Source organism: Melopsittacus undulatus, chromosome 1 (genome assembly GCF_012275295.1).
Source record: "Melopsittacus undulatus isolate bMelUnd1 chromosome 1, bMelUnd1.mat.Z, whole genome shotgun sequence".
NCBI classification, from domain to species: Eukaryota; Metazoa; Chordata; class Aves; order Psittaciformes; family Psittaculidae; genus Melopsittacus; species Melopsittacus undulatus.
Genome location: NC_047527.1, coordinates 51,600,431 through 51,625,035, shown reverse-complemented (window position 1 = coordinate 51,625,035; position 24,605 = coordinate 51,600,431). Strand labels below are relative to the sequence as shown.

At 39.1% G+C, this 24,605-nt stretch overlaps 1 protein-coding gene across 1 annotated transcript in view; it reads right to left on the bottom strand.

The window, feature by feature from the left end:
* Positions 1-24,605, bottom strand: part of ARHGAP28 (Rho GTPase activating protein 28) — a 77,308-nt gene that overhangs the window by 30,075 nt on the left and 22,628 nt on the right. Inside the window, exons 2-3 of the mRNA XM_005153484.3 lie at positions 5,129-5,331; positions 321-538 (exon numbers count right to left, since the gene is read on the bottom strand). Coding sequence (XP_005153541.2) covers positions 321-538; positions 5,129-5,331 — 421 coding nt within the window. The remainder of the gene's footprint in view (positions 1-320; positions 539-5,128; positions 5,332-24,605) is intronic.

Below are 24,605 nucleotides of genomic sequence, written 5' to 3'. Positions count from 1 at the left end.
TCACCAATTTCCAAAAAATAAGGGAGTAAATGTTAGTCTTGATAGGAGATTGCAGGAAGAAGGCTGGCAACAAATACCACATTATGTTACAGGTTAGCTGCAAACCTCTGCACCACCTATTTTCTTGTTTTTTTCCTTTCCTCTCAAAATGTAGAAAATACAACATTAAAAGTCTGGACTTAGTGTTGGAAACTGCTACTGGCTGTCCGTACATTGTTAGCAGAAAAGGGTTCTTGTCTGGTAGAAGCTTTGAAGAGCTACTTGCAAAATGCGTATAAATCAAGCCCAAAGGCATTTGGTAGGATGCATTAGCTACTTACAGAGGAGTCACTGGTGCCAAAGATATCTCGCACATCCCGGACTGTGTGCTTATTCTTCTTCCTCAGGGTCTGAGTGTAGGTGTTGTACCTCTTCTGTACAGCAGCAGCCTGAGTTCGGGTCAGAGTGGACAGCAGGGCTTGGCCATCCTCCTCTTCAGCTCCCGAGATCAATGTAGATAAACCTACGTCTTGCAGCCATTCTGCCTCCAACTCCCCTTCTGTGGAGGAAGAAAGTGTGTTACGAGGCCTGGTAAGGGAGGAAGAGGGGACTGAGGGAAGGGTGGTGGCATGATAGACTGCTGCCTTAGCCTTTACCTCAAGAAGACTCCAATTCCAATCTTTCTTACGCCACAAGTGTAAGCAAATTTAGTTTTTTCAACATACTGTCAATTTTCAGTTTGGCAGTGTCTGCACAGGAGAGGCTTAGGAAAAGAACAGAAAATGAACTTTTAACCTGTGCATCAACATGTTTGTGTGAAGAAGGCAGGAGAATAACTAACCTGAGGGTCACTAAAAACTAACCCCTCATTCAAGAACATAAATCTCCTCAATTACGATTTATACCATGTTTTACCAGTAAGCCATTTGGCAGGTGGAAATTAAATTGGTATTCCAATTAAAATAAGCAAAGATACTGAAGTGGTGTATACAACAGAATAATATATTTGCACCTTAAAGATAATATTTGACATGTCAGAGTTCATCAGACACCTAGTGAAGATGCCGCACTGAGAGAAATGCTATGTCCACCTGGTCCAATAGCCTATTTTGAACAAGATGAGTAAGAGCTGGAGCTGCTCACTAAAGAGTCAGGGGTAGGTATCAGAGGCCAGCTAGGGGTGGAAGATGCAAAAGTAGCTATCCTAGATATCATCCTGATTTACAAAAAATTAAAGACTGTTTAGCATTCTACACCCCAGCATTTCTTGATGTCTTGATTAGTGTCTAGTATCTTCTTTGATCCTGTTCAATACTTGTTTCTCAACTGGTTCAACACTGCAGTTGGTTCCATAGTGAGATTATACACAGTGTACAAAAGCATTTTCTTTCCGGACTCTATCGGACATGGGAGAAGCTTCTTGTACCTACCACACCTGCAGCCCCCTCCCTGCCACCAAAACCTTGTCATGCAAAGCCAATACAGGGCTTCAGCTAGATATTGATTACATTAAATGTTATCCTCTGTCAACATAGGACAGAGAGAAGCTCCTTATCTACCATCTCTAAATAATTCAGTAATTTTAAATTTTGCTATAATTGCTTTTTTGTCTGCTTTTAAAAGTAATCTATCACAGTATTTTAACATTTCTCTTCATTATAGGAGCTTTTGAGGTCTTTTGTTTTAGTTCTCTGGACAATCCCAGCTCAACAATATGCTGTTTGAGACAAGACAATAACTGCATTCCAGCTTTGACTAAAGAAGAGGTATTATAAACAAACATGTCAAACAGGAAATAGACTAATTTGTAGCATGCTCTATAAAACAACTAGTCAATACACTTATTGTTCTTGTCCCAGCACTGGTCTTAATGGTAGGCTGGTATTTCCACTCTCCCTTTATTGCCTCTTCTTGACATCAGAATGCAGGCAGATTGATAGATACCAGTTTGCTGCACTTTGGCAGTTAGATACACAAAAGAAAATTACAGGACTGGACCACAGGGACATGTGAAAGCATCTTATATGTACCATCACTGACTTTGTTGTTAACTGCCTTGTCTCTTTACAAAGCTCTACAAAGGCATCTGCTCTCAGCACCCTGCTTTGTTAACAGGGGTATAACAGGCCCTGTATCCCCTGAAACAACTTGTCTCTGCTCCAATCCTTTCTGTATCCACAGATATGATGACACCCTGCTCCTTTCTTTTCTTTGTAAGCCTTGAAGCAAGGGTTCTTCTGCCATCCTCTCCCTTCTTTCTTAAAAGGTTTTATTTCTGTGTGCTGTTGTTCTAGCCACATCCATTCATGTTTCAGTTTCTTAATTATATTCATTTTGGTTTTTGTCCTGACATATTCTTCCCAAGAATTGAGTTTTTAATCAAACTTGGCTTTCATGATGCTATGAAAAATAGTAAAGCAGACATGAAATTCTGTATGCCTACCAGCCACCCCTGTAACTTGTTTTCTCTGGCTTTTGCCTTTTTCCTGTTCCACCCCCTCACAAACAATAGACTAAGGAATAGCAACAACAAACAGAGAAGCAAAACTACTAAAGAGAAGGAATTTCTGCATTTAAAACCCTCAGAATTTTATGATGCATAGGTTTAAAAAAGGACAACCCCGTCCCCGTCCCGTCCCCCCCCAGTGTTGTTTTACAAAACACTGTTTTTATAGTGGTAGCTACTTATACAGCAGGGTCTTGATATTGCCAGATATGCAAGACAAACAGAGCTACCCTCTAGTTGGTAAGTCTCTTTTCCTCTGATGTCTTTCCTTGCTAGGAAAGACACTTGCTTTTCTTTGAATTTGTCAGTTATAATCTCAAGTAACTCACAGCATTGCAGCCTTGTAACACCAAGTTTTAAAGCAGTTCTGCATATCACTGCCATCTTAAATACTCCATGACTTTCTCTTCCCTAACATTTACATCCCTTGTATCACTTGTATCTGACCTTCTTTCTTGTTCATAGTTACTAATGTCAACGAAGTGTGCTGATGTCTTCCCCTTACACATGTGGTCCAGCATAAAACACTATGGTTTTGACAATATTAAGAATGCCTGGCTGCTATCACCCTTTGGCTTCCTTCTTAAGGATTCTGCATCTCTTCCTCTCAAAGACATCATAAAAGAGTGATGAATATCTGCTTTTATTTTGCTTTGAAGACTTCCACATTGATTTTCAGTGTTTTGATCCTCAGTAAGGAGTATTATCCTATTAGGAGCTTAATAGAACTACTCACTATTATTTCCGAGATTTATTATTCCAGACTGAACGTATGCCTGAGGTTAATAACTAGGACAAGCACTGCCTGATTTTATGTGTGTGTATGCAATATATATGTGTTTGAAACAACAATATGAAGGTAAATGACTTGCAGAGATGTATTTCAGTTTACCTTGCTGTCTCATTTTCAGTTCAGGACAGAGGGTTAAAAATCCTCCAGTGTAATGAGATGTAATCCTCCAGTGTAATGAGATGTAACTAGACAAAGGGTAACATGGGACTGCACCAGAGTTTGTTGTGAAGATATAGCTCAGGAGTGATGAAACTGATGGAAGAGTTTCTGAGAACATGGAAAATGGGCTTCTGTATTGCCTTGCCCTACTAACTCACCCACCTTAGCAACTCATAAATATGTGGCATTCCCCCAGCCCTGCAGACAACTTAGGGACACCCAATTTACACTGACAATTGTATAAAGGGAACACTGAGAGGTTCACAATTTCTTTCTGGGGTCTCCAAGCTAAAGAGTACCATCAGACAGGAATTTTCCCAACAAGGTCAAACTGATTGAGGCAGATTGCTCTTCTGCCTTCCCATAACAATAACCATAAAGTTTCAGTATTACACCTTGGCCTATTTTTATTTGAAACCACATGCCAGCACAAAGAAGTGCAGTTTGGATTTAAGCTGCCAGACCATAACTCTCACTGCAGTCCAAGACTTCTGGTAAACAAATGTCTTCTTTTGCTTCTAGGAGACCCCTACTGGGAACTAGCAAGTGGGAGGTATTCCCCATGGAAACAGCACATAATTGGAACTAGATATCTCTGTGAGGGATACTCATAATGGCTGATTATGATTACATACTTGGTTGCTTAATAAAGTTTTCCCCCTTTTTCATGGTAGCAGAATGAATGACATCCCATTGTACATCAAGGTAAGAAAAATACATTGTCACTCATGTTAATAATTGTATAGAAAGAACACACCATTGTTTCAAAATCTACCCCTAGATCAGTAGTTACCAGATTAGTGGCTGCATTGCACAAAAGTGTTGAAGCAGTTATTGGTGGGTCATGACCTCGTTTTCATCCTATAGTAACACCTGGTATTTTGTGTTGCACAATATAATGCATTGGTAAGTGGGGTCATAACTGGAAAAAATGAGAATGCTGTTCTAGATGTTATCAAATAATCTAACCCAAAGTTGCACTGCAACAAGCTAATGCAGACTATTACACGTTTTTCCAAATATATTATGAAAAAGGAGAGGGGAAAACATTAAGATAACAGAATGAAGCCATAATACCTTCAGAATAATTCGTGTAAGTGACGAATGAATTTTGGCATGTGGGGAGTCTGAATAATGTAGGCAGCCATATACTCAGACATATCTCTAATCTCTCTTTGAATTAGATTTGAGTTGAGTAATCTCAAACAGGCAGTTATCAAATTTCTGATAGCACCAAATGATATCAAACTAAAAATTGCTTCAAGACTTTTGTAACTCATAAATCCAACCGAAAGGTAAAAAATTTAAAATTCCGGTACACTAAAAGAACTTTGTGCCCCTTTTTATATGTTTTGGTTTAGTTTACTTAATGCTGGAGATGAAGTTTTCATTTAGTGCTTCTCTGTTCTTACACCGTATCTATCCTCTTGAAGCACAAATAAGATCAATACAAAAAAACTTACTTCAGAAGTCAATTACCAGCCTCAGTGCATAAACCAGACTGAATTATTGTTTCTTTCCAGTGACATCTTGTAGATTTACCATTATGTTCAAAAGTGGAGCTACAGTGACCATAGACACAGCCTAGCACTTTTGCTCGTACTGTGAGACACAGAGAGGGAGATCAGGGCATGACTAAAGAGACAAGGCAAAGCCAAAGTGTGAGGAAGAAGTGATGTTTGTGTGCTCACCATCAGCAGGTTTGAACTCCAAGAGTGTTGCTTCGTCAGATCCATCTTCACTGCTCTCCTTGATGCTCTCAACCTCGCACCAGAAGTCCTCCATGGAGGTGCTGTCCATGGAGGCCTGTGAGTTGGAGCGACTGAATGCAGGAGGAGGTGCTGACTCGTTGGAAAGCATCCTGTTAATTCTTCGACAACGAGAGAAAGACTTTCTAAAAAGAGAGAGAAATGAAATTAAAAATGTTTCTCTGTCAGGGTAACTTGTACCATGCACACAGAATATGTGATTAAGGCTTCACCCGTGACTCTGCAAGGGAGCAGGGAACAAGATCTTGGAGGCAAAGTGCACAGTTCCTGTGGTCACCATGATTTCTGCTGCTCATAATAGTTATGGTTGGAAATTTATTTTCAATCTAATCTAATGATCTACCTCTTTAATGTCCTTTAGTGTTTCACACACCTGGAGGGGGACTCACAAGACGCAATTTTTATTAACACTGATATCCATCTGATGAGACACTGGAAAAGTATTTTAAATTCTTTGTGCCTCAGTTTCTCTTTCTGTCTCTTCCTGTTTGCTTACTGGCAGAAATGCTTTAGTACAAACTTATTTGGAGAAAAATAATCAGACTTGAGAACCCTTAGATATTTTACAAACTCATCTTGGCTCCAGAAAATAATTAGAAACATGAAATATTTTAATTCAAAAGAGTAATTAAATTTAATTTGAAAACCCGTTAAAAAGTATTCATTTTTTTCTTGAATTAAATTATGTTTAAAGAAACCTTAACAAAATATGTCTTTGAAAGGAAGTATGTTTTAGGCCAAACAAGAGGTTTCCATCACAGGTTCAAAAAAACCTATGATTCACTAAAAATCGAATTTAAAGTTATGATTCAGTACAGTGATTGAATCAAAAAGAAGTTTGTTCCTTACTCCTTTGTTCTCATCTTTTTCCAGTGTAAATTCTTGCAGCTGAAAGCAGGTATATACGTTCATTCAAAATCTTACAAACACCCACCATGAAAGTCTTGCCTGACTTTGCTCTTTCACATTACTATGACTGCAATATTGTAAGCAGCTTTTGTAAGTGTAATTACAATAGTTACAGTAAACAGTAATAATAACCACAATAATATTTGTACAAGGTGTTAGAGGTAACATAATTATGGCAGAGAGCTAGATTACAGGAATTAGCGGAAAATTCTGTCATAAGGTTTTCTGGCCTTCACTTATCTGACTTAATTCAAGCACAGTTCCCTCTCTCTTCCTTTTCTTTATGGCATCATCCTGCCAACAGGCCTTTGTTTAAAACCACAAGCATCATTTTTACTCCACTAAAAAAATAGTGCTTCCTTTTCATTATTTCCCTCCTTGTCATAGTTTTCATAATGGATGTATAAACATATTATTTAATAAAGCTGACTCTACATGTTTTTCCCCCTTCATGCTGCTGCCTCTGCTGAATCCTCCCTTGTCAGCAAAGGACTAGCTGCTGCCTTGAGGCTCCTGGAGGCTCCGTGCTTTGTCTGGGTATCCCAGGCAATTCCTTCTGGGTTAGATCTGAGCCCCAGGTTGGAGAGCTATGGTGGAAAGGACCACAACAAATCCAGCCATGAACATTATCTGTGATTTAAAAAGTCAAAGCTCAGGCATTTGCCTCTTTTTGAACACAATGTAGTACTTTTCCCCTTTTTTTGCCCTTCTTTGTGGTAGCAGAATTAATGACACCCTATTGCACATCAAGGTAAGAAAAATACAGATGATTCAGTTGCTGAACCTGCCATTGTGCTCTTGGTCAGTTGCTGGGAAACTGCTTTTGATGGTGACAATATTTCAGCAGAAGAAAATAGATTATGGTGCTGTAAAGACACATGTTCTCCAGGAAAAGAAGTACTATTTTCAGTGTTTCTATCCTTTTTTTTCCCTCAACAGCAAATGATTGTTTACTTTTAAACATAGCACTGAAACTGTTACTATTTTAATTAGAACAAGCCACTGTAACCAAATCTGAAAAGAATTTGTGACACAAGTGTGGTTAAAGCTATTTAAGCACTTTCCATGTAGCTCTCTCCCTGGGGAGATGTGAGTGTTTCAGTCAGCTTTTGTTCAGATGACTGTGGTACCTGAAAAGTCATAATTACTGAAATTATGTATCTGGATTTGTTTCCTTCTGTTTTGTTTGTTTTAGTTTTTTGGTTTTGTGTTTGTTTTTTTTTAATGGATTCACCTATCTCTCTTTGCTTCATCAGCAGCAGCAAGGAAAAAAACAAAAAGGAGGTCTCACAGGACTTAAATATAATCAGTTAATACTGCACCAAGTGTCCCCAGGCAGAGATTTTAACCAGCAGAAGCAGAACCCTTAAGAAGAAGCCAGAAAACTTAATCTTTTTGGCTGGGAGCTGGTGGGATGGGGGAAACAGCCAATTGCTTACTGCTGTGCAAAGCTGTGTTCTTTTGTTTTAAAGGTGATAGTGAACACAAACAAGGAAAAAGGCAAAACTTCCTGGCACTCCAATGGCATCTGGGGCCCCTTTTCAGTGGGCACTGTAGGCAAAACTTCCTGGCACTCCAATGGTATCTGTGGCCCCTTTTCATTGGGCACTGTACTGCTGGTGCTGACGCTCCAGCTGCAGCCTGTCCCTTGCCATCCTCCTCTTTAGACTGGGGCTCTGCCTGAGACCCTCATGCTGCTGCCTACTGAGTAGTTCATATCCCTGTTCAGTACAAACCTTCATGAAAAATCAGTCCCTACATGTGCTATATAGCACATCCCAAATCTGGCACACCAGCAAGCACAGGAAGGAATGCTCTCGCCAGTCTGGAATCAAACATGTGCTGAGATGAGAAGAGGGCTTCTTCCCTGATAGTATCCCTGACTCCCATCATTTAGTCATGGTCAGGGAATTTAAACTTTTCCTGCCCTCCCAGTATGAATCTTGACCATGACCTTTGTGCTCTTCACACACCATACCAGACTGATCCCTGGGCTTTGACTCCATCAGCACTTCAGCCAGCTCAAACCAAGGCTTTTTATTTCACCATATTAGGAAGAAAGAAGCTTGTCGGGTTGTTTCTTTTGTCCCCACAGTGAGCCTGCTATTTTGTAATATTACCATACCAAAAAGCTAAATGCAAAACAGACCATGTAGCATGGCAACAACTGCTGTGACAACCAGCTTTACGAAATATGTCTAAGGTTCCTGGGTAATTAATGTGCATTTACGACAATATTAAAAGTATGGAGCTTATTTGGAAAATCAACTGAACAAAGTCTCCTGAGAACCTCATATATGAGTCTTGTTATCTCAGCCTGGATTAAATCAAGCTGTGTAAAATTCCTGCAACAAGAAAGGTTAGGCAGACGTGCCTTATCCTTATTGGTAAACAGCTGAAGCTTGCTTCCAGGTGGTCTGGTACAAACCTTCTGCAATTATTCTGAGTCTGACTATTAAAAGCCCACATGTCTAAAAAGACCTCCAGCTGCCGTATTGACCCATATACCTGTGGCTTTTGTCCTGGAGGAAGTGGTCTTGTTTTTATGTGATAATAGCAGTTGTCTCCATTTCCTCCTGCCAAAGCTGCTCAAAACAGTTTCAGGGGAAAAAAAAAAAAAAAAGGGCAAAAAATCCTTCCAAGGAAGCAAAACATATTCTTCATTGCTTTTAATTCATTCTTGAAGGACACTGAATGAGCACTGACTCAGCAAGCTGCCTGCCTCTCTCAGAAATAGCTCAACAAGCCCAGGCTGCCTGTCACCTGGGGCTCTTGTAGCAAACCTCTGTTTCCAATACTGTTTCACCCTCAAGGTTTTCTGGCTTGTTTTCTCTTTTTCTCATTGTCTGTACAGATGTTTACAAGAATAAAATGTTTTCACTAAGCTGAATCTGTTGTTCTTACAGAAAAGTTGAACCCCATTCTTATTGGCAAGTAACAGTCATGAAGCTGGTGCTCAGTTTCATTTGCTCCCTCACACACACAGGCAGTGGTGAGCTAATCTGAAAGGCTGACTAAATTAAACACAGGAGGGATCTCAGATCCTGGCTTCCTAGATGGAAAATGCTGGGAGGAGGATGAAACTTAAAGAACCAAGTAAAAATTACAGACCGCTCCACTGAATGAGATGAAATTGCTTTCGGAGTGAAATGGGCAAAAGAAAATAAGCCAAACAGACCCAAACCCAAAACCCTGGAAAAAAGAAAAGAAAAAGGAAGAAAGCAAAAGTATACTACAAGGGCCAATGTCATCAGAGAACTTCTGTATTACTGGATATTGGTCACAGGAGAAAGGGTTAAAGAATGCCAGTAAGGAGAAACATGATGATATGACATAGAAAGCTTTTTGTGGAAAGATATTTGCAAAAAAGAAGGGTATTTCCATGGTGCACAGGGAGGCTGATTCAGCTGTGTGTGACTCTGGTTTTGCCCTGGTATATGTTCACAATGAAATGCAACAGCAAAGCAGGCTTACTGAGCCTATATTTTATACTGCACACATTGTGCAGAAGTGTGCTACTCAAGGTCTGACAGCACACATTGATTTCAGGATAGGCAAGCCAAATTCAATAAGCAATTCTTACCCTATCCCTGAAGTAAAGGTTTGTAAAACCACATGAAGAGCTGGCTTAGTGATGCCTAATGACTGAGTAATGATAAAGCCAGGCTTGTGTTTTCAGCTTAATTAAGTAATGGGTGGTTAAGAATCCATAGAACAAATGCAAGCAACAAAGCTATTTTGAGATTAATACCACTATTTAATCCTTGTTTACACAGAAAGACAGGACATCTTACTCTTGTGGGTCATTATGTTTCACTTCATTCAGGGAGTGGGTCCTGAACCTGCATCACCACAATTAGACGCATTCATAGGAATGGGGAAGATGAAGGAATCAAATTGTCCTGATCATTTTAGGACTACAATCCACCTTTCATATTGCAATCATTCTGTCAGTATAGCCACTTGCTCAGCTCTTCCCAACTGTAAGAAAGGGGATGGTAACTTACATTGACAGCAGAAAAAAAAAAAGACATTTCTCTTTATTAAGAGTTGTATTTTTCTCTATTCTGAATTGTTAGGAATCAGTCATGCACCAATTTCTCCCCTTTTTCTTTTTTTATAAAACGTATACAAATCCCACGCAAATGAAGAACCCAGTAACTGGAAATGGTATTTCTGTGCACAGTTTACTCCTGTCCCCAATTTTTAAACTTCGGATTCCTTCCTGGTGGCACTGATGCTGTCTGCTCATTTCTTTCTCTTCATGTTTGGTGGTTGCTGCTCACAGAGATGGGTGTATCTCAAACAGTATCCCCCCAACTCCTTCTGCAGTCTTCTCTTTCTGATTATCTTGCAGATAGATGTTAGGCAAGTTGTAGGCAGTGGATCCTAGAGTTTCCCTGTTCTTTCTGTAACATCTATCCTAGCAAATATTTAAACTATCATGCTGATTGGTTTCACAGAGGCGTCACCTAGCTTTCCTTGTAACAGAGTATTTGAGTGAGAAGCAGAATAGGATTTTATTTCATTAATAATCTTCTCATCCTGTGGCCTAGCAGAACTTCAAAATCATATGAATCTCATTGCTCCTTTTCACAAAGCTGAGTCTGAAAATAAGCTGAGCTATTACCTTAGTGTATTGTCTAGACTTGAAAACACAGGAATTCATTACTTTACATGTTTTCGTATTCTACAAAATATGCTTCTGTCAACTATGAATTTTACAAACTTGTTTAATGACTCTTTAGATTTAAAGACTTAAAAGAATTAGAAGAGATTCATTTATTTATTTATAATGCTTCTGCAATTCATCAAGGTACTAACAGGAGATAGGAAATCCAGCTATGGAGTTTACACACCAGTGCTACCTGCCAGCATTTAGAAATGCAGTTCACCTTGGGTTCTTCAGCTCTCTCTTCCAAAACTTTTTCACAAGTGGAACGGAAGTCTCCTGTCTGTAACAAGGGCCACATTGTGACCACCCCATGGCTGAGCATGGAGACTGCAGAAGAATCTCTCTCTGTTTGTGCGCTTCAGTATGAGTGCCCTCACAATCAGACCCTTTGAGCTAGGGGAGTGCAGGGAATATACTCTTTAAGTATTGCCTGCTGGCAACAGTGACCTTTGGGGACATGACCCAGACCTCTCCCTCACACAGGCAATCACATCACTCCAGTGCTGGTCTGACGAGACAGAGACAGTGCACTACATGGCTTCAGTGTGTCTGTCAAAATCTGAAAGGGACTATTTTTTCTTCTTCCTCCTAGCAAGGCTGTTCCTAAAGGGCAGCAAGATTCCCAAATGATTAGCACTAACAAGAGTATATTCTGTTAACCACTTTTTTTTTCAAGGGAATTGGAAAAGAATTCTTTTCATATACATTAAGAGGAAGCAGGATAATCTAGTTTTGAATGCTGAAGACTTAAGGACATCAGCAGATCATGGCAGAGTATGTTAAACATAATTTTCAGTGGGTATGGGCAACATAAGAAGCATCTGGACATGGCCTACAGTAAGCAAAAGCTGTTTGTGAGCAGCCAGTGTAAACATCTTAAGCATTTCCAACACATTTTTATTACTGTAAGGGTGGTGAGGTACTGGAATGGGTTGCCCAGGGAGGTTGTGAATGCTCCATCCCTGGCAGTGTTCAAGGCCAGGCTGAACAGAGCCTTGGGTGACATGGTTTAGTGTGAGGTGTCCCTGCCCATGGCAGGGGGGTTGGAACTAGATGATCTTGAGGTCCTTTCCAACCCTAACTATTCTATGATTCTATGATTATTAAAGGTGACAAATTATTTTGTTGCATTGTTTTTTGGTTAAGTCTGATTGCTTTTATATGAAACAAATAGATGTATCTAGGGCAGACCAAACTTTTCCAGAAAGAAAAGTAGGCATGCAGGCCATGTACTATGGGTTTAGGAAATCCCATGTTTCCAGGAAAGGTTTGATCTATTGTGCATGTACAGTACAAATGATTTGTGTATGACCATTGAACCCACTGGATGTGGATGTGACAGGTCACTGTACCTTTGCCTCAGTGCTGATGAAGGCCTCACTCTGTCTGCACTGCACAATTTATCCTCATGTTGAGTAGATGCCTCCAAAAATTTCAGCTGTCTGGCACTCACCCACAGAGATCACTAGGTAGCTGAACACCCCAAGATCCAGGGCAAACTGTTCCAATTCCACCTGAACTGAATTCGAAATCAAAAGTGATAGGATGAAAGGAATCAACCTGAAGCTGCACCAGGAGAGGTTTAGACTAAATATTAGGAAAAATTTCTTCACTGAAAGGGTGCTCAGACATTGGAACACACTGCTCAGGGAAGTGATGGAATCACTGTCCCTGGAAGTGTTCAAAAACTGTGTAGATGAGACCCTTAGTGACAGGGTTTAGTGGTGGTCTTGGCAGTCCTGAGATAAAGGTTGGACTTGAGCATCTTAAAAGTCTTTTCTACCCTAGCTGATTTTGTGATACTTTGATTCCATGTATGGCAGCCCTGGATTTACTACTATAACAGTACCAGGCCTTGGCATGAATTGTTCAGCTAAACCACACAGTAAGCACGAGGCAGGCGCATTTTGCTCTGCAGCTTGGTGCAAACAGCTACCTGGTGCCTTACCCGAAGTAGCAAGCAACGATGAAGCAGAATCACTTAAATGGAAAGGAGAGAAGGAAGAAAAAATGCATTAAATCCTATTTAAACTCAGGTACTGCATGAGGTTTAGTCATGTTCACTGCATTCACTCAGTCCCTCCTCAGAGAGCTATCTGTAGTAGTGAGGAAGCTCTCACAAAGGGCAGTGGAAAAGCTGTATTTCTCTTTTGTTTCCTACTGCTCTGGCAGTGTCACTTCTAAGGTAAGCAACAGCCTTGTAAGCACTCCCTGGGGTCAGCATTGTCTCAAGCCAACTGGCGTAAGTCAGGCCACTATGCATGCCTGTGTGTGCAACTACAAGCACCAAGGAGGTTAGGAGGAGAATAATGTGCAGATTAATCCTGAACCTTCTCTCACAATAAAATTGGTAAGTCTTTTCTAGCAACTCACACTTAGCCAGACTCATTATTTATAACACAACAGGATACAGCTAAAACTGCAGGAAATGCACAGGTTCGAGAACACCAGTGAGGCTTAAGTCATTCAACAAGCAAAGAAGCAAACCAAATAATACCCACAGGGGCTGTAAACTGGACAGTGTTAAAAGATTTTTGGCTCTAGAAGCACAAACTAGATTTTCTAGAGAAAAAGAAATATCAAAATACTCATCAGACACAAGGCAATACTGGAACATAAGGGGTCAAGCTTTCTACAGCTTTCAGTACAGCTTCTAACATTGCATGCATTTATGTGGTAATTGTGGAAGGATATACACTTATTTTTATTTTAGATCGTTCTAAAGGAGTTATCCTTTCAACCAGCATGACTATTATCATTAAGGCATTCACAATATTATTATGACTTTCTCTGTCTGAAACACATCAAAAGACAAATTGAGTCATTTTGGTTGAATTAAAGTACCAACGTAGAGAACTGGACCCTGCTGTTGGCTGGAAGGCATCTAATGCATCTACATGTATTACAAGTGTAAGCTCTTTAAGCTCATGATCTAATCAATGAAGAGAGGCAGATACTTCTAGAGAGTGAACATGCAAACTAAATAGGAGCTGAAAGTTATGATGTATGTCTTTGAAGTTTTCTTTGTGCTTCGTTTTAAGTGAAGTCCAGCCGTTACTTTCTTCCTTTCTATAATTAATGTACCCTTTTAAGTACATGCCACCAGTCTACCCCTTACATTTTTTTCAAAGGCTTCAGGACCTAAGCAAGCAAGCAGCACTTATTTTCTTGAGGTACTGGATTTTCCTTTAAATATGTTTTAATATGGAAGACAATGACTGAGCTGCAAAATGTGAATATCTAATCTGTCTGAGGTATTCATTAATGTTTTAGCCAGGAATTATATCCGTTATATGCAATTCAAAAGAAAACATTTTTAACATTGTGCTTAACAGTGTTCACAGGACTGGACTGAAGTAATGTAAAGCAACACATTGAACTTTTAAAGCTAAGAAACACACATCTTACAGAGCTATTTTATTGAAAAAATTGTTTAGGTACCAAAGATACTCTTAAATCTTACAATAGAATGGAGAGCAACTTCACACTGTCACTATAAAAATCCTGGATCAGATTCTCAGATAGTAATAAACTGTCGCAACTCCACTATCTTAATTTATCCCTTATGTTCAAATTCAGAACATCCTTCTCTGTGGCACTGCTAATGTTGAAGTTATTGCAAATCACAAAAATTCCATGGGCAAATGTACTTCTCACTGTTTAGTTTTTTCTCGGCAGCTCTGGGTTGGCTGTCAGGCAATTCTGAACTCTCAGCGTGTATTTTCCATGGTGTATTGTACTTTGTGGCATACTGAATCAGCCAGAAGGAATGAAATATTTGCTGGAAAATGCTATAGCCAAATACAAATCAAGATGTGCACATAATTCTATTTTTTGCCACTCAAGCACATTGGTAAAGATTGTATGAGCTACTTTGGAAAGAGTCCCGAATTTGCTGAATAGACCGTTCCTTTGTTAATGAGACTGCTTAGTAAAGCAGTGTAGATAAAGAATGTGGAATGAATAAAGCAATGTAGATGAATCTTGGAGAATATCTCAAAGCACTATGTTCCTATTTTTACCTGAAGAAAAATGGTTATGCATCAGCTGGAAACTGATGGGAAGTACATCAACATGGAAACTCTTCATTCAGTGTTCTGAATAGTCTGTGATTTTATTCTGGATGACTTGAGGCAACATGAGGCCTCATTTCTACCTCTATCTCTCCATCCATACTTTCATCTGCAGCTGTCCGAGAACCCTGCCTCTTTCCCTTCCTTTTCCATTTGAATCAGGTGCTGCTGGACTGAGCGAAAGCCTTGTGTAGAGGTGGAGTAAGGAGGGAAGATGATAAGGGCTCTTTCTGAAGAGAGGAGGTGATACTAGTGTGGCACAGGGGGACCTAACATGCAGGGCAAGGGAACAGTGATGGGTGAATTCTCACATGTTTCTCCAACAGCTTTTGGTCATCTTATTTCCTTATCAGAAGAAGCCACACATCAGCCACTTTCTCCATCCAGTTCTAAATGTTTATAAAAAGCTCAGAGTCAAAGCAACCAGGGCACTTTACATTATTAAAAAAAAATACTAAAAAATCTCAAACAGCTAGGGAATATTAACAGAAGTAAATCCTCTTGGCACGGCTGAACCAATGGAAGTTTTGATGATGCAGTGCACATTTCACCTTCAAGCTTCAAAAAGCAATCTTTATTAGAATAAGTTTTTGACCTACATTTTTGAGGGAAGAAATGAATAACTAATTTCTTGGTAATTAGTTCATATTCTTTTTGGTCAAAATTTTAGAACATTTGACTCACTTTAAAATTAAATAAGGGTATACTATTCGGGAACTTCTCCCATTCAGGACATCAATAACTATACAATCAAAACTGTGTAAGCATAAAACTGAATTTAAAGCAAAAGCTGATAGAAGACTCCTATCAGGGATTGGTCTAGAGAATGTTCATTTATAATTTAAGTAGAGATGTGCTGGCAGGAACCTCTTAAGTTGCCAGATGAGTCTAGTAGATTTACAATACTATGAAAGCAGTGATGGTGAGGAGATGTAAGAAAGGACAGAGCAGAGCTGAAGATGAAAAGTGAAAGCTAAAATCTGGTGGAGACAAACATAACAGACAGGGAACACCGGCTAGAGGATCACAGGTTTCCAAAGAGCAGACATTCCTATTTTCAGAGGAAACAGTGGACCACAAAATCAAATTTAGTTTATTATACTCTCAGGTCTTTAACAGAGGAATGAAGAAAGATAAAATAGAACCCCACAATGCATTTTCTTATACTTGGGCTATAAAATTCCAATCAATGGCATATGGAAGGTTTTTGTGATCTTAAAGTGATTTCTAGTTTTATCCTACAGAAATGGAGAGAACGTCTTCATGGAAATTGTCAAGGCAACATCCTAAATTTCAAGCGGTATTTTTCTAATTTGTGTTCAAATGTTTGTACTATGTGCCTGTGAAAAACATGACCTTTCTATGTGAAAGAGCTAAATAAATCAGTGATGCTTCCAAACCACTTGGACTCCAGTGCGAGCTGGATATGCTTAACTAAGTTACACTTTTTTACAATGCCCATAAAAAAAGGCAAATAACAGAATGAGAAAAATTACCTCTTAAATGTGAATGCTACTACATGATGTACAGCAGCTTTCTGCTTTCCTTCAGCTACCTTTATTTCTTCTGCTTACAGTATTTTTGGGGTTTATCTGAAATACTTAATCTATGAGCATTCTGAGGGAAGCAGCAGCTTGCCAAGTATTTCAAAGCTAACTTTTCAAATATACTGCAGCTCCTGAAGCTCTTAGAGCTACAGAGACCACTAATATTTATAAAACATAGTGCCTTTGCTTAGAGTCCTTCAGTGATGTGAGAAATTCAGAATCCTACAAGCAGCCCTGCTGAAGCCAGCCAAATGACTCTTTTGCATAGGGTTTGGATTTCTTGAAAATCTCTGAGGATAATGAGCCCTTGTTGGAAAGAAGTCTTCAAGACTCAGAAGACATAGGGGGATGATATCTCAGCTTCTTAACGTAGCATCTAAACATAGGTACAAAATGCCCATTTATTTTCTCCTTGGAAGTAGAAACTTTAGATGGCCCAGAACCATGCTAGAGAGTTCAACAACACCTTTTGTAGACATTATGTATTACAGGAAAGGATTACTCTTGGCTATTTTGACATTTACTGGTTTGCCTTGGCTTGTTTTATGATCTGGATTTGCATGAGGTCTTGTTGGGAGAATGGAAAGAGGACTTTGGAGAATTGCCTCTTTAAGCTGTGTTGAGTTCTCCCCAGTCACAGCTGGGAGTCTAAACCCAGATATCATCATGTGGTGGATATAAGAGCAAAACCAAGAATTTGGTAACTACTAAAACACCCCAACCACTCCCTGTAGCATTTGATTAACTATATGGGCAAGAGCTAATTCATCCTAACGGGACCACAGAGACATCAAATAAGAGTTACAGAGAAGGTAAAGTGACATCTCTAAAATTACACAGATGTTTTGCCACTGAAGAGGGTTAAAAATACAAGAGTTAGTTTGTGACTTAAAGCTATGGTACATCATAAGTAATTGAACTGCTAATCTCCTGTAAGTCCTGCAGAGGTTGGCTGAAGTTTCTAACTGAGTTTTGTCAACCCTGTACATATAAGCTATGGTACATCATAAGTAATTGAACTGCTAATCTTCTGTAAGTCCTGCAGAGGTTGGCTGAAGTTTCTAACTGAGCTTTGTCAACCCTGTACATATTCTTAGCTGGACACACTCTAGAAAGTAATTAATATTGCTATGCAAACATAGTAAATAATGTTTGAAAGTTCACATGTTCACATTAAATGAGTATGTGCTCTCTGTCATTATGGATACATGCTCTTCTTCCCGCTCCTGCCTAGATAAAAGCCATGATCCATGATGGGGGGTGAAGATTCAACAGGCATTCATACATCTTTTAATGATCGTGTTAGATCTTTCACTGTGCAGGCACTTTATGAATGTTGTGAAGCTGTAATACTATCCTTCCCATGAGGACACCGAATTACTTATCCGTGCTTTTGATATAATGCATCTTGGCTGAACTGTTGCAGCTCTCTCATTCTGGAAGTCTTCCAGTCAAGGGCTATATTTATGTCAGTTACAATTAATTCAAAATGCTTCCACAGGATCTTGAACAGGCTAACACATCTTCACGAGTTTAATACAAAACAGAGATGGTATATAGCTTTCCATTATAGCAGGGGAACAATTATGCTTGTGCCTCTAGTTCTTTGGTTTGAGTGTCCTTGGTTGGTATTCAGCCACTGCTTGGACCAGTATCTTTTCTGGACTTTCATGCAACTATAGGTTATGCTCCCAAAAGGGACTATGGTTAGAAGTCACCTAACTCCCATTTCAGAGCAGACCGAAGGATTCAGGAGCACAAAGCCTATGGACTTACAGGGAGAGTACATACTTCTGCACACAAAGTCAGTTTTGACTTAGGCTTTTACGTCACAGAACCACTTTTGAAAATTTGCCTTCAACTTAATTGTACACCATGAGAGTCTTTGTCCTCAGAGTTGTTCTTTTTCTTGTCCAGTTTTTTGGGATTTTGACCACCTAAATTCAAGCCTTATCTTTTAAATTTGGCTTTGATTAACACAGCTGTTATTTATTCTTTTGCTTGGCAGGAGTTTCTGCAAGACTGCTATAAAGTCAGCCTGTTTATATTGTATTGTACTGTTAATCTTTTCCTTTATGACATACATACAGAATACCCTAAGGGGAAGATTACTATACTTATATACAGATTCATACTCATATAGAAATATATGTATGAATACACAGCATAGATGGGAACAAAGGTAGGGAATATTTTAGTAACCTCATAAAAGCATTTGTAAAAAAGTCTAAATAACACATAAAATGGAATGTTTTGTATGGTATGAACCAGGGGACCAACATTAATCAGTTGCTTAATAGAAGTGTAATTCAACATAAAATTGGAACAGATTTTGTCCAAAGTTGTTGGAATCATTTGGGTGAGAGAAAGATCTGTCAAATTAAGAGGCTGCTATATCATTACAATCACTTCCGTGCAGCTCACTGCCTAAAGTTTTCCAAAATAATATATTTGAAAAGACTTTCTAATAAGAAGTAATTGAAAGAATTTAAGAAAATATGATGTTGCTTAGAGCTACAAGGTTAATTTTCAGCACAATTTAGTCATTATCTTAAAACAGCATCAGTAGCAGAGATTTTCTAGCTATCTAGAAATCTGTGTCTCACAGAGACTTTCTGAATTAAGAATCACTTTGTAATTGCCTTGCCTGAAAAAGTCCTCACACCTGAGTGGTCTGTCTTTTCATTGTATAAATGGGATCACCTTGACTGAAAACAAATAAAAACAAATGCAGAGACGGGAGATCCCTCAGAATTCTTCCATTCACATGAAAAACAAGTCATAAAACACAAAAAGCCCTATCTGCCATCCTTACAGAGCACTGCTGGGACTTATAATGACACAGTATTTGCTGTAAAAGCTCTATTAGTGCTAGGAGTATAACTGTCCAGTAGAAATTTCATAATAATCCTGCTGATCTGATTGTCTTTTCTAAACAAATCAATCAAGAATCTAGGTAGCAAAAGTCAGATCTCCAGGGATATTAGTTGCCTGGATTTCCTTTCAGTAAGACTTCATGTTTGACAAGGGAAAACAAAAGTACTTGCTCTTTTATCCTTACCAAAGTCAATTAAAATCTATTATGTACTCATCATATTGGACTATGATTATGATGTTGTGCTGCTCTGCAGCATCTGATACCTTTTCAGATGACCCTTTGATTCCCAGTAGAGGCCTCATGCTGCCCCTACAGAGGGAATAACTAGGGAAGAAATCCTTAAAGTTTTTCCGAAGGCAAGGAGTATTATTTCTGCTGATGGTCATGACCCTAGCTCATGGTATTTTGCTGCAGGGGACTTTGGAACCGGAAAGGTTGTGCTGGCCACTTCAGTGTGTGCAAACTGCCATGGCGCAAGAACTGCTAAAGATACTCCTCAGACACTCCTGATGTTTCCTCTGGAGATGCAGAGCTGTAAGTGTCATGCCAGCCCCCAGTGGCAGAGAATCCCCTGGAATTCCTCTGTGAATGATGAGAGAGTCTGTCCCTGAGTGCTGGATTGATGGTCTCTATTGTTTGCATTTGTTTAGACTACATAAACAAGCTTCCAGTTTCCTCAGAACAATGTGGATAAGTCCTAGTTTCCAGATCTTTTGAATTTCTCCACTTTTCATTACTAGGTAAACAATTTTAGCTGCTCATCACCACCAGTCCCCTGCTGCCTTGGATTTTTACCTGTGTGGTTACCAGACATATGCACCTTCAAACTGAAAGCTGACATTAGAAAGAGCCTGCACTACATGCAAATTCCTGCCTGCCAAGAGTATAAAACCAAACCAGATTTGAGTCCAATTTGAAAAGTATAGGTTTGGATAACATATTTGTGAATGTAGAAGCACTTCAACTCATTTAGCCATGTAATTTGCATCAATGCATCACTTAAATTGACAGATCTACTTTCCTCCCATGGAACAATATAAGTTTCTTCTTTCCTTACAGCTAGGTTTGTATAAAGCTCTACTTGTGCAATTTAGAGTCTGATTGTGATATTGAGCTGAAACGCACATAAATATATGATATCAAAAGGCAAAAGTTGAAAAAGGCTAATTTATGACCCCAAATCAAATGAAAGCAAAAATGTGGGAAAAACTGTGATTGATCCAATTTGAAATAAAGATTATGTCCCCTCTGGAACATTATTCCAGCAGAACACATTTTTAAAACAGAATAAATTGTGAGGAAAAATTGTTTTATAACTGAGTATCATTTTCCAGAAGCACACCTTGATAAGAAAACCTTAAACGGGTTCATGTTAATAGATCCTTGATCTGTATTTTCATACAGCTTGAGTCAATGCAAAGCATTCATATTCCCATCCTTCAGTTGCTTTCGCTTGCACAGTGTCCAGTTGTTTTTCTACAGTGGATATTTATTTTTTTTGTTCCCCCCTTTCCTGCCTGGTAAAGCTGGAAAATTCCACAAGTGATAACTCTGACAGCTTGCTCCCTCTCCTGTCACTTCTTGTTTCAGAAAACAAGAGGGAGGGAACGGGGTCTGGAAGGCTGAGAAGTCACAGATTTAGTAAATTCTGCAAGTCTTACCTCAGATCAGGATAAAGCCTGGGTGTTATCCTTACAAGAGCAGAGCAGAGTCCTTCTGAAACCCAACTTCTTCATGCTCTTAGTGGCAGTGAGTCCCTCCTCAGCCTATGATCACCAAGTTGCATATTCTGGGAGCTATCTGACAGCCTCTGATAGGATATTCTGCCTCTAGTCATACAAGGGCTGAGGGAACAAAGAGCGGTGGAGCTTCTGGCCCTTGTGGGAAATGAACTGACACTGCTCCATCACTATTTAAAGAGTAGATGCCTTCAGGATAAATCCTCTTAGTGTGTTTTCCTGTTTGTGTCAGAACTTAAACCTTTTATCCATTTCCTAAGAGGAGAAATAAAAAAGTAATCTGCATTAGGCTGCACTGTAACTCAGGAGAGTCCCTGTGGTGTGGCTCAGAAAAAGACAGAGCCAATTGATGTGTTTTCTGCTAAAGGGATATGAGACACTATCATTAGTGTAGCACAAAAAAATCATAAATGACCAGATGCAAATTAATGAGGAGCTCTCTCTCCATGGAGATGGCTGCTCCACCCAGAGCAGAAGCATACAGCATAATGCCAGCGAGGAAACAGAAGAGAGCCAGAGTACAGCTGTTATGAAATCAAATATTTATGGGGAATCCTTTCTTGTTTTTCCTACAGTGGGATGATCAGTGGGAGGCCTAGACAAATGCTGAAAAAAGCATGCACCAGATTTTGTATGAACAGTGGCTCAGAATTGGGTTTTGGCCACAAGATAAATAAAGTCTTAAAATTTGGGAATGATTTTGAGCTGCAGCAAGGGATGAGTATGTGAAAGATATTCCCTACCACGATTTGTTAGTGTCATCAAATGAGCCTAAGAAATAATTCTTAAGTATGGAAAAGATATGAGATGGTCAAACTTTACTCCCACCACAAACTTTTGTTTATCCATTGAAATGCTTAAACTGTTCTTAAATTAACTACATTCCTATCATCATTCCTCTAGCTTGAAATACATGAGGAAAAACTTACTTTCCGGCTGTAAGCTTTTTGATATACTTCACTCCCTCCAAAGACATGGCTAAAGCCCTTCAGCAGAATAAAGAGAAGTTTCTTATTTAATCAGGGAAAGCAAAAAAAAAAAAAAAAAATCCAACCAAAACTGAAACAAAGAAAAGAGCAGGGAAAGGACTTCCTGGATCAGACACAGATTTCCTAAGGGGACAGAAAAGAGCAAAACCAGAAGTTTTACAGTTCATCTGGAAGTTAATTTGGTTTATGTTTCAAACTGGACTTACTGTCATCTTTCTGTTTCTTCTGTGAAACTCTTCAGGTGACATAAATCCTTGAAAATGTTGAAATCTGCTGGACATTTACCACTGTCTATGTGTCTGCTCAGGGACTGGTAGGTCACCCTTTAAAGGGTGAACTGCAGGGAAGAGTGTGGATCAGGAATTTAGCAGTGGACTGCAGGGCTGTTCATTCTAAAAATCTGACTGATGGTGGTGCTGACCAGAAACTGTTTGGCAGCTACTGCTGCTTTGCCTGAAATGATATAGTGATGATAGTCCATATCATCTAAATACTTCTACAGTGATACTTCCTACAGTTATTCAGAGGCAACCTCTAGGCTGAATAGTCATGAAACTACCCTCCCTATTTCCTTCAAGGATGTCCTCTCCCTCCTTTTAGTTAAGCAATATGCTGCTCCTACCATTACTCTCCTTGAGTGGCTGTGGTTTGAAGAAATTAATTTTTTACCTAATCCTAGGATTTGTCTGAACAGTCAGATAAATATAGTTTTAGGATCACCTTTTCCCAGAATTGCCACTTAAAACAAGCTTCAGTAACAGTGACTTAAGTTTTTCTGAGAATTAAGGTGAGATTTTGTTGCATTTGGGAAATGTGAATGTAGGTTCCCATTTGCAACCCAAGTCCCTTGCAGCTTGCTGCCTGTAAGGTATAGAAAAACACTGTCAAGGAGAGAGGGGAGGAAATGGAGGTCAGCTCACTTGCAGCAATTCACAATAAGTGAATCTTCCCTCTGGCTGCTGTCAGCAATTAAAACACTCCCCTATGTTTCAGTAAGCACTGAATCCTTTTGTTTAACATGAGATGCTGAACTGGAATGTGTGAGTTAGGACCCTGCTTACCATGGGCTCCTGATTATACTTCCAAAGAGCAATTCAGCTCATTTATGGATGAGGTGTCTCTCTTGCTGTCCATACAAGGACAAGGCAGTGAGGGACTCATCAAAGAACTATTAGATGCTGGAAGTGGGTAAGTGCTCACTGGGCATCAGGTACACTTAAAATTAAAGGAACTGTGACTTTCTGTCTACAGTGTCCTTGCACTTAACATATTTTACATCCAAAATATATTTTTTCTACTTTGAAACAAGCCTTCCAGTTAGAAGTCTTGCCATAAAATATGCAAATGCATTTAAACGTTGTTTTTTTGCCCTCACCAGCATAACTGTGAGCCCTAATCACAGCTGTCCTATGAAAAATAAACAGCGGTGAACTCGTATACACACGTGTCCCATAGAAGCCAGCAAAGATTTGCATGACACACAGCTCTGCCTGCACTGGCATCTTTATTCATGTTTGAGTATTCTGTTTCATGTTTTGTATGAAAGTAGCTCTGAATTCCACATATGGCACATAATGATGACATATTTCAGCAGATATACTGAATGTCATACAACTGATAGATACTGACACATGGTTTCATGCTACGCTTTTTCTAAAGTTAAATGCTGAGACATAAAATAGTCCTGCTGTTGACTCCATTTTATGACTGCAGAATTATATAGATTTCTTACAATGAGACAAATGTTTAAGGTTTTTGCAGCATCTGGATGTAAGAACTGGTCATAAATAATTAGCTGTGTAAGTTACTGATTTGTCAGGGCTTTGGCCAAACAAGTATTTGAACAAAATCTTCATTTAAACTGAAACAAAGCCATTTTCTTCTCCTACAGAAATGCAGAACAATAAACAGTTTGATGTCAGAGATTTGGTTTACTTTTCTGTTGAAAGTTAAATCCACATAAATTAGAAACAAAACAGTTCATTTAGAAGATGTTGCAATGAAATGTTTCAGCTTTTTCTGATTTAAGCCTATTTTGTTTTTCCTTCGATCAAAAAATTGCTCTGTCAATTTTTCTGATGAACCCAAACTTTTTTTTTTTCCCCAAAAAAGAAACATCTCCTTTTTTGTTTTTTGGTTTTTTTTTGTTCCCACTTTTAAATACAGTTGCCTGTTTTAATAGGTCACTGCTGCTGGGGAATAGCTTTAAGGACTTGCCCAACTGATGCCATATGGCAAGCATGAAAATAAAACTACAAGGCAGGAACTGGAAGAATTATCGTTGTATTAATTATTCCACAGAAATTAAACTGGCATGATCATAATCATGTGGTGGTTTCTTCTGAAACATAACTGCTATTTCCAGGGACTCTATATTTTGATCTATTCCAGCTGCTAGTGAACAGAATTTGGATGCTCTTCTCCAAGCTGGATTTTACATTAACACTGGGATACCTATAGCACACATGCACCAAATTTGGCTTGGTTTTCATGGTAGAAAAATACGATAACCTAAAACTTAATAAGTGATGTATTTGAAAACAACTATGTAGATAGGAAGAAAATAGTTGTTTGTGGCTAAGCAGTACA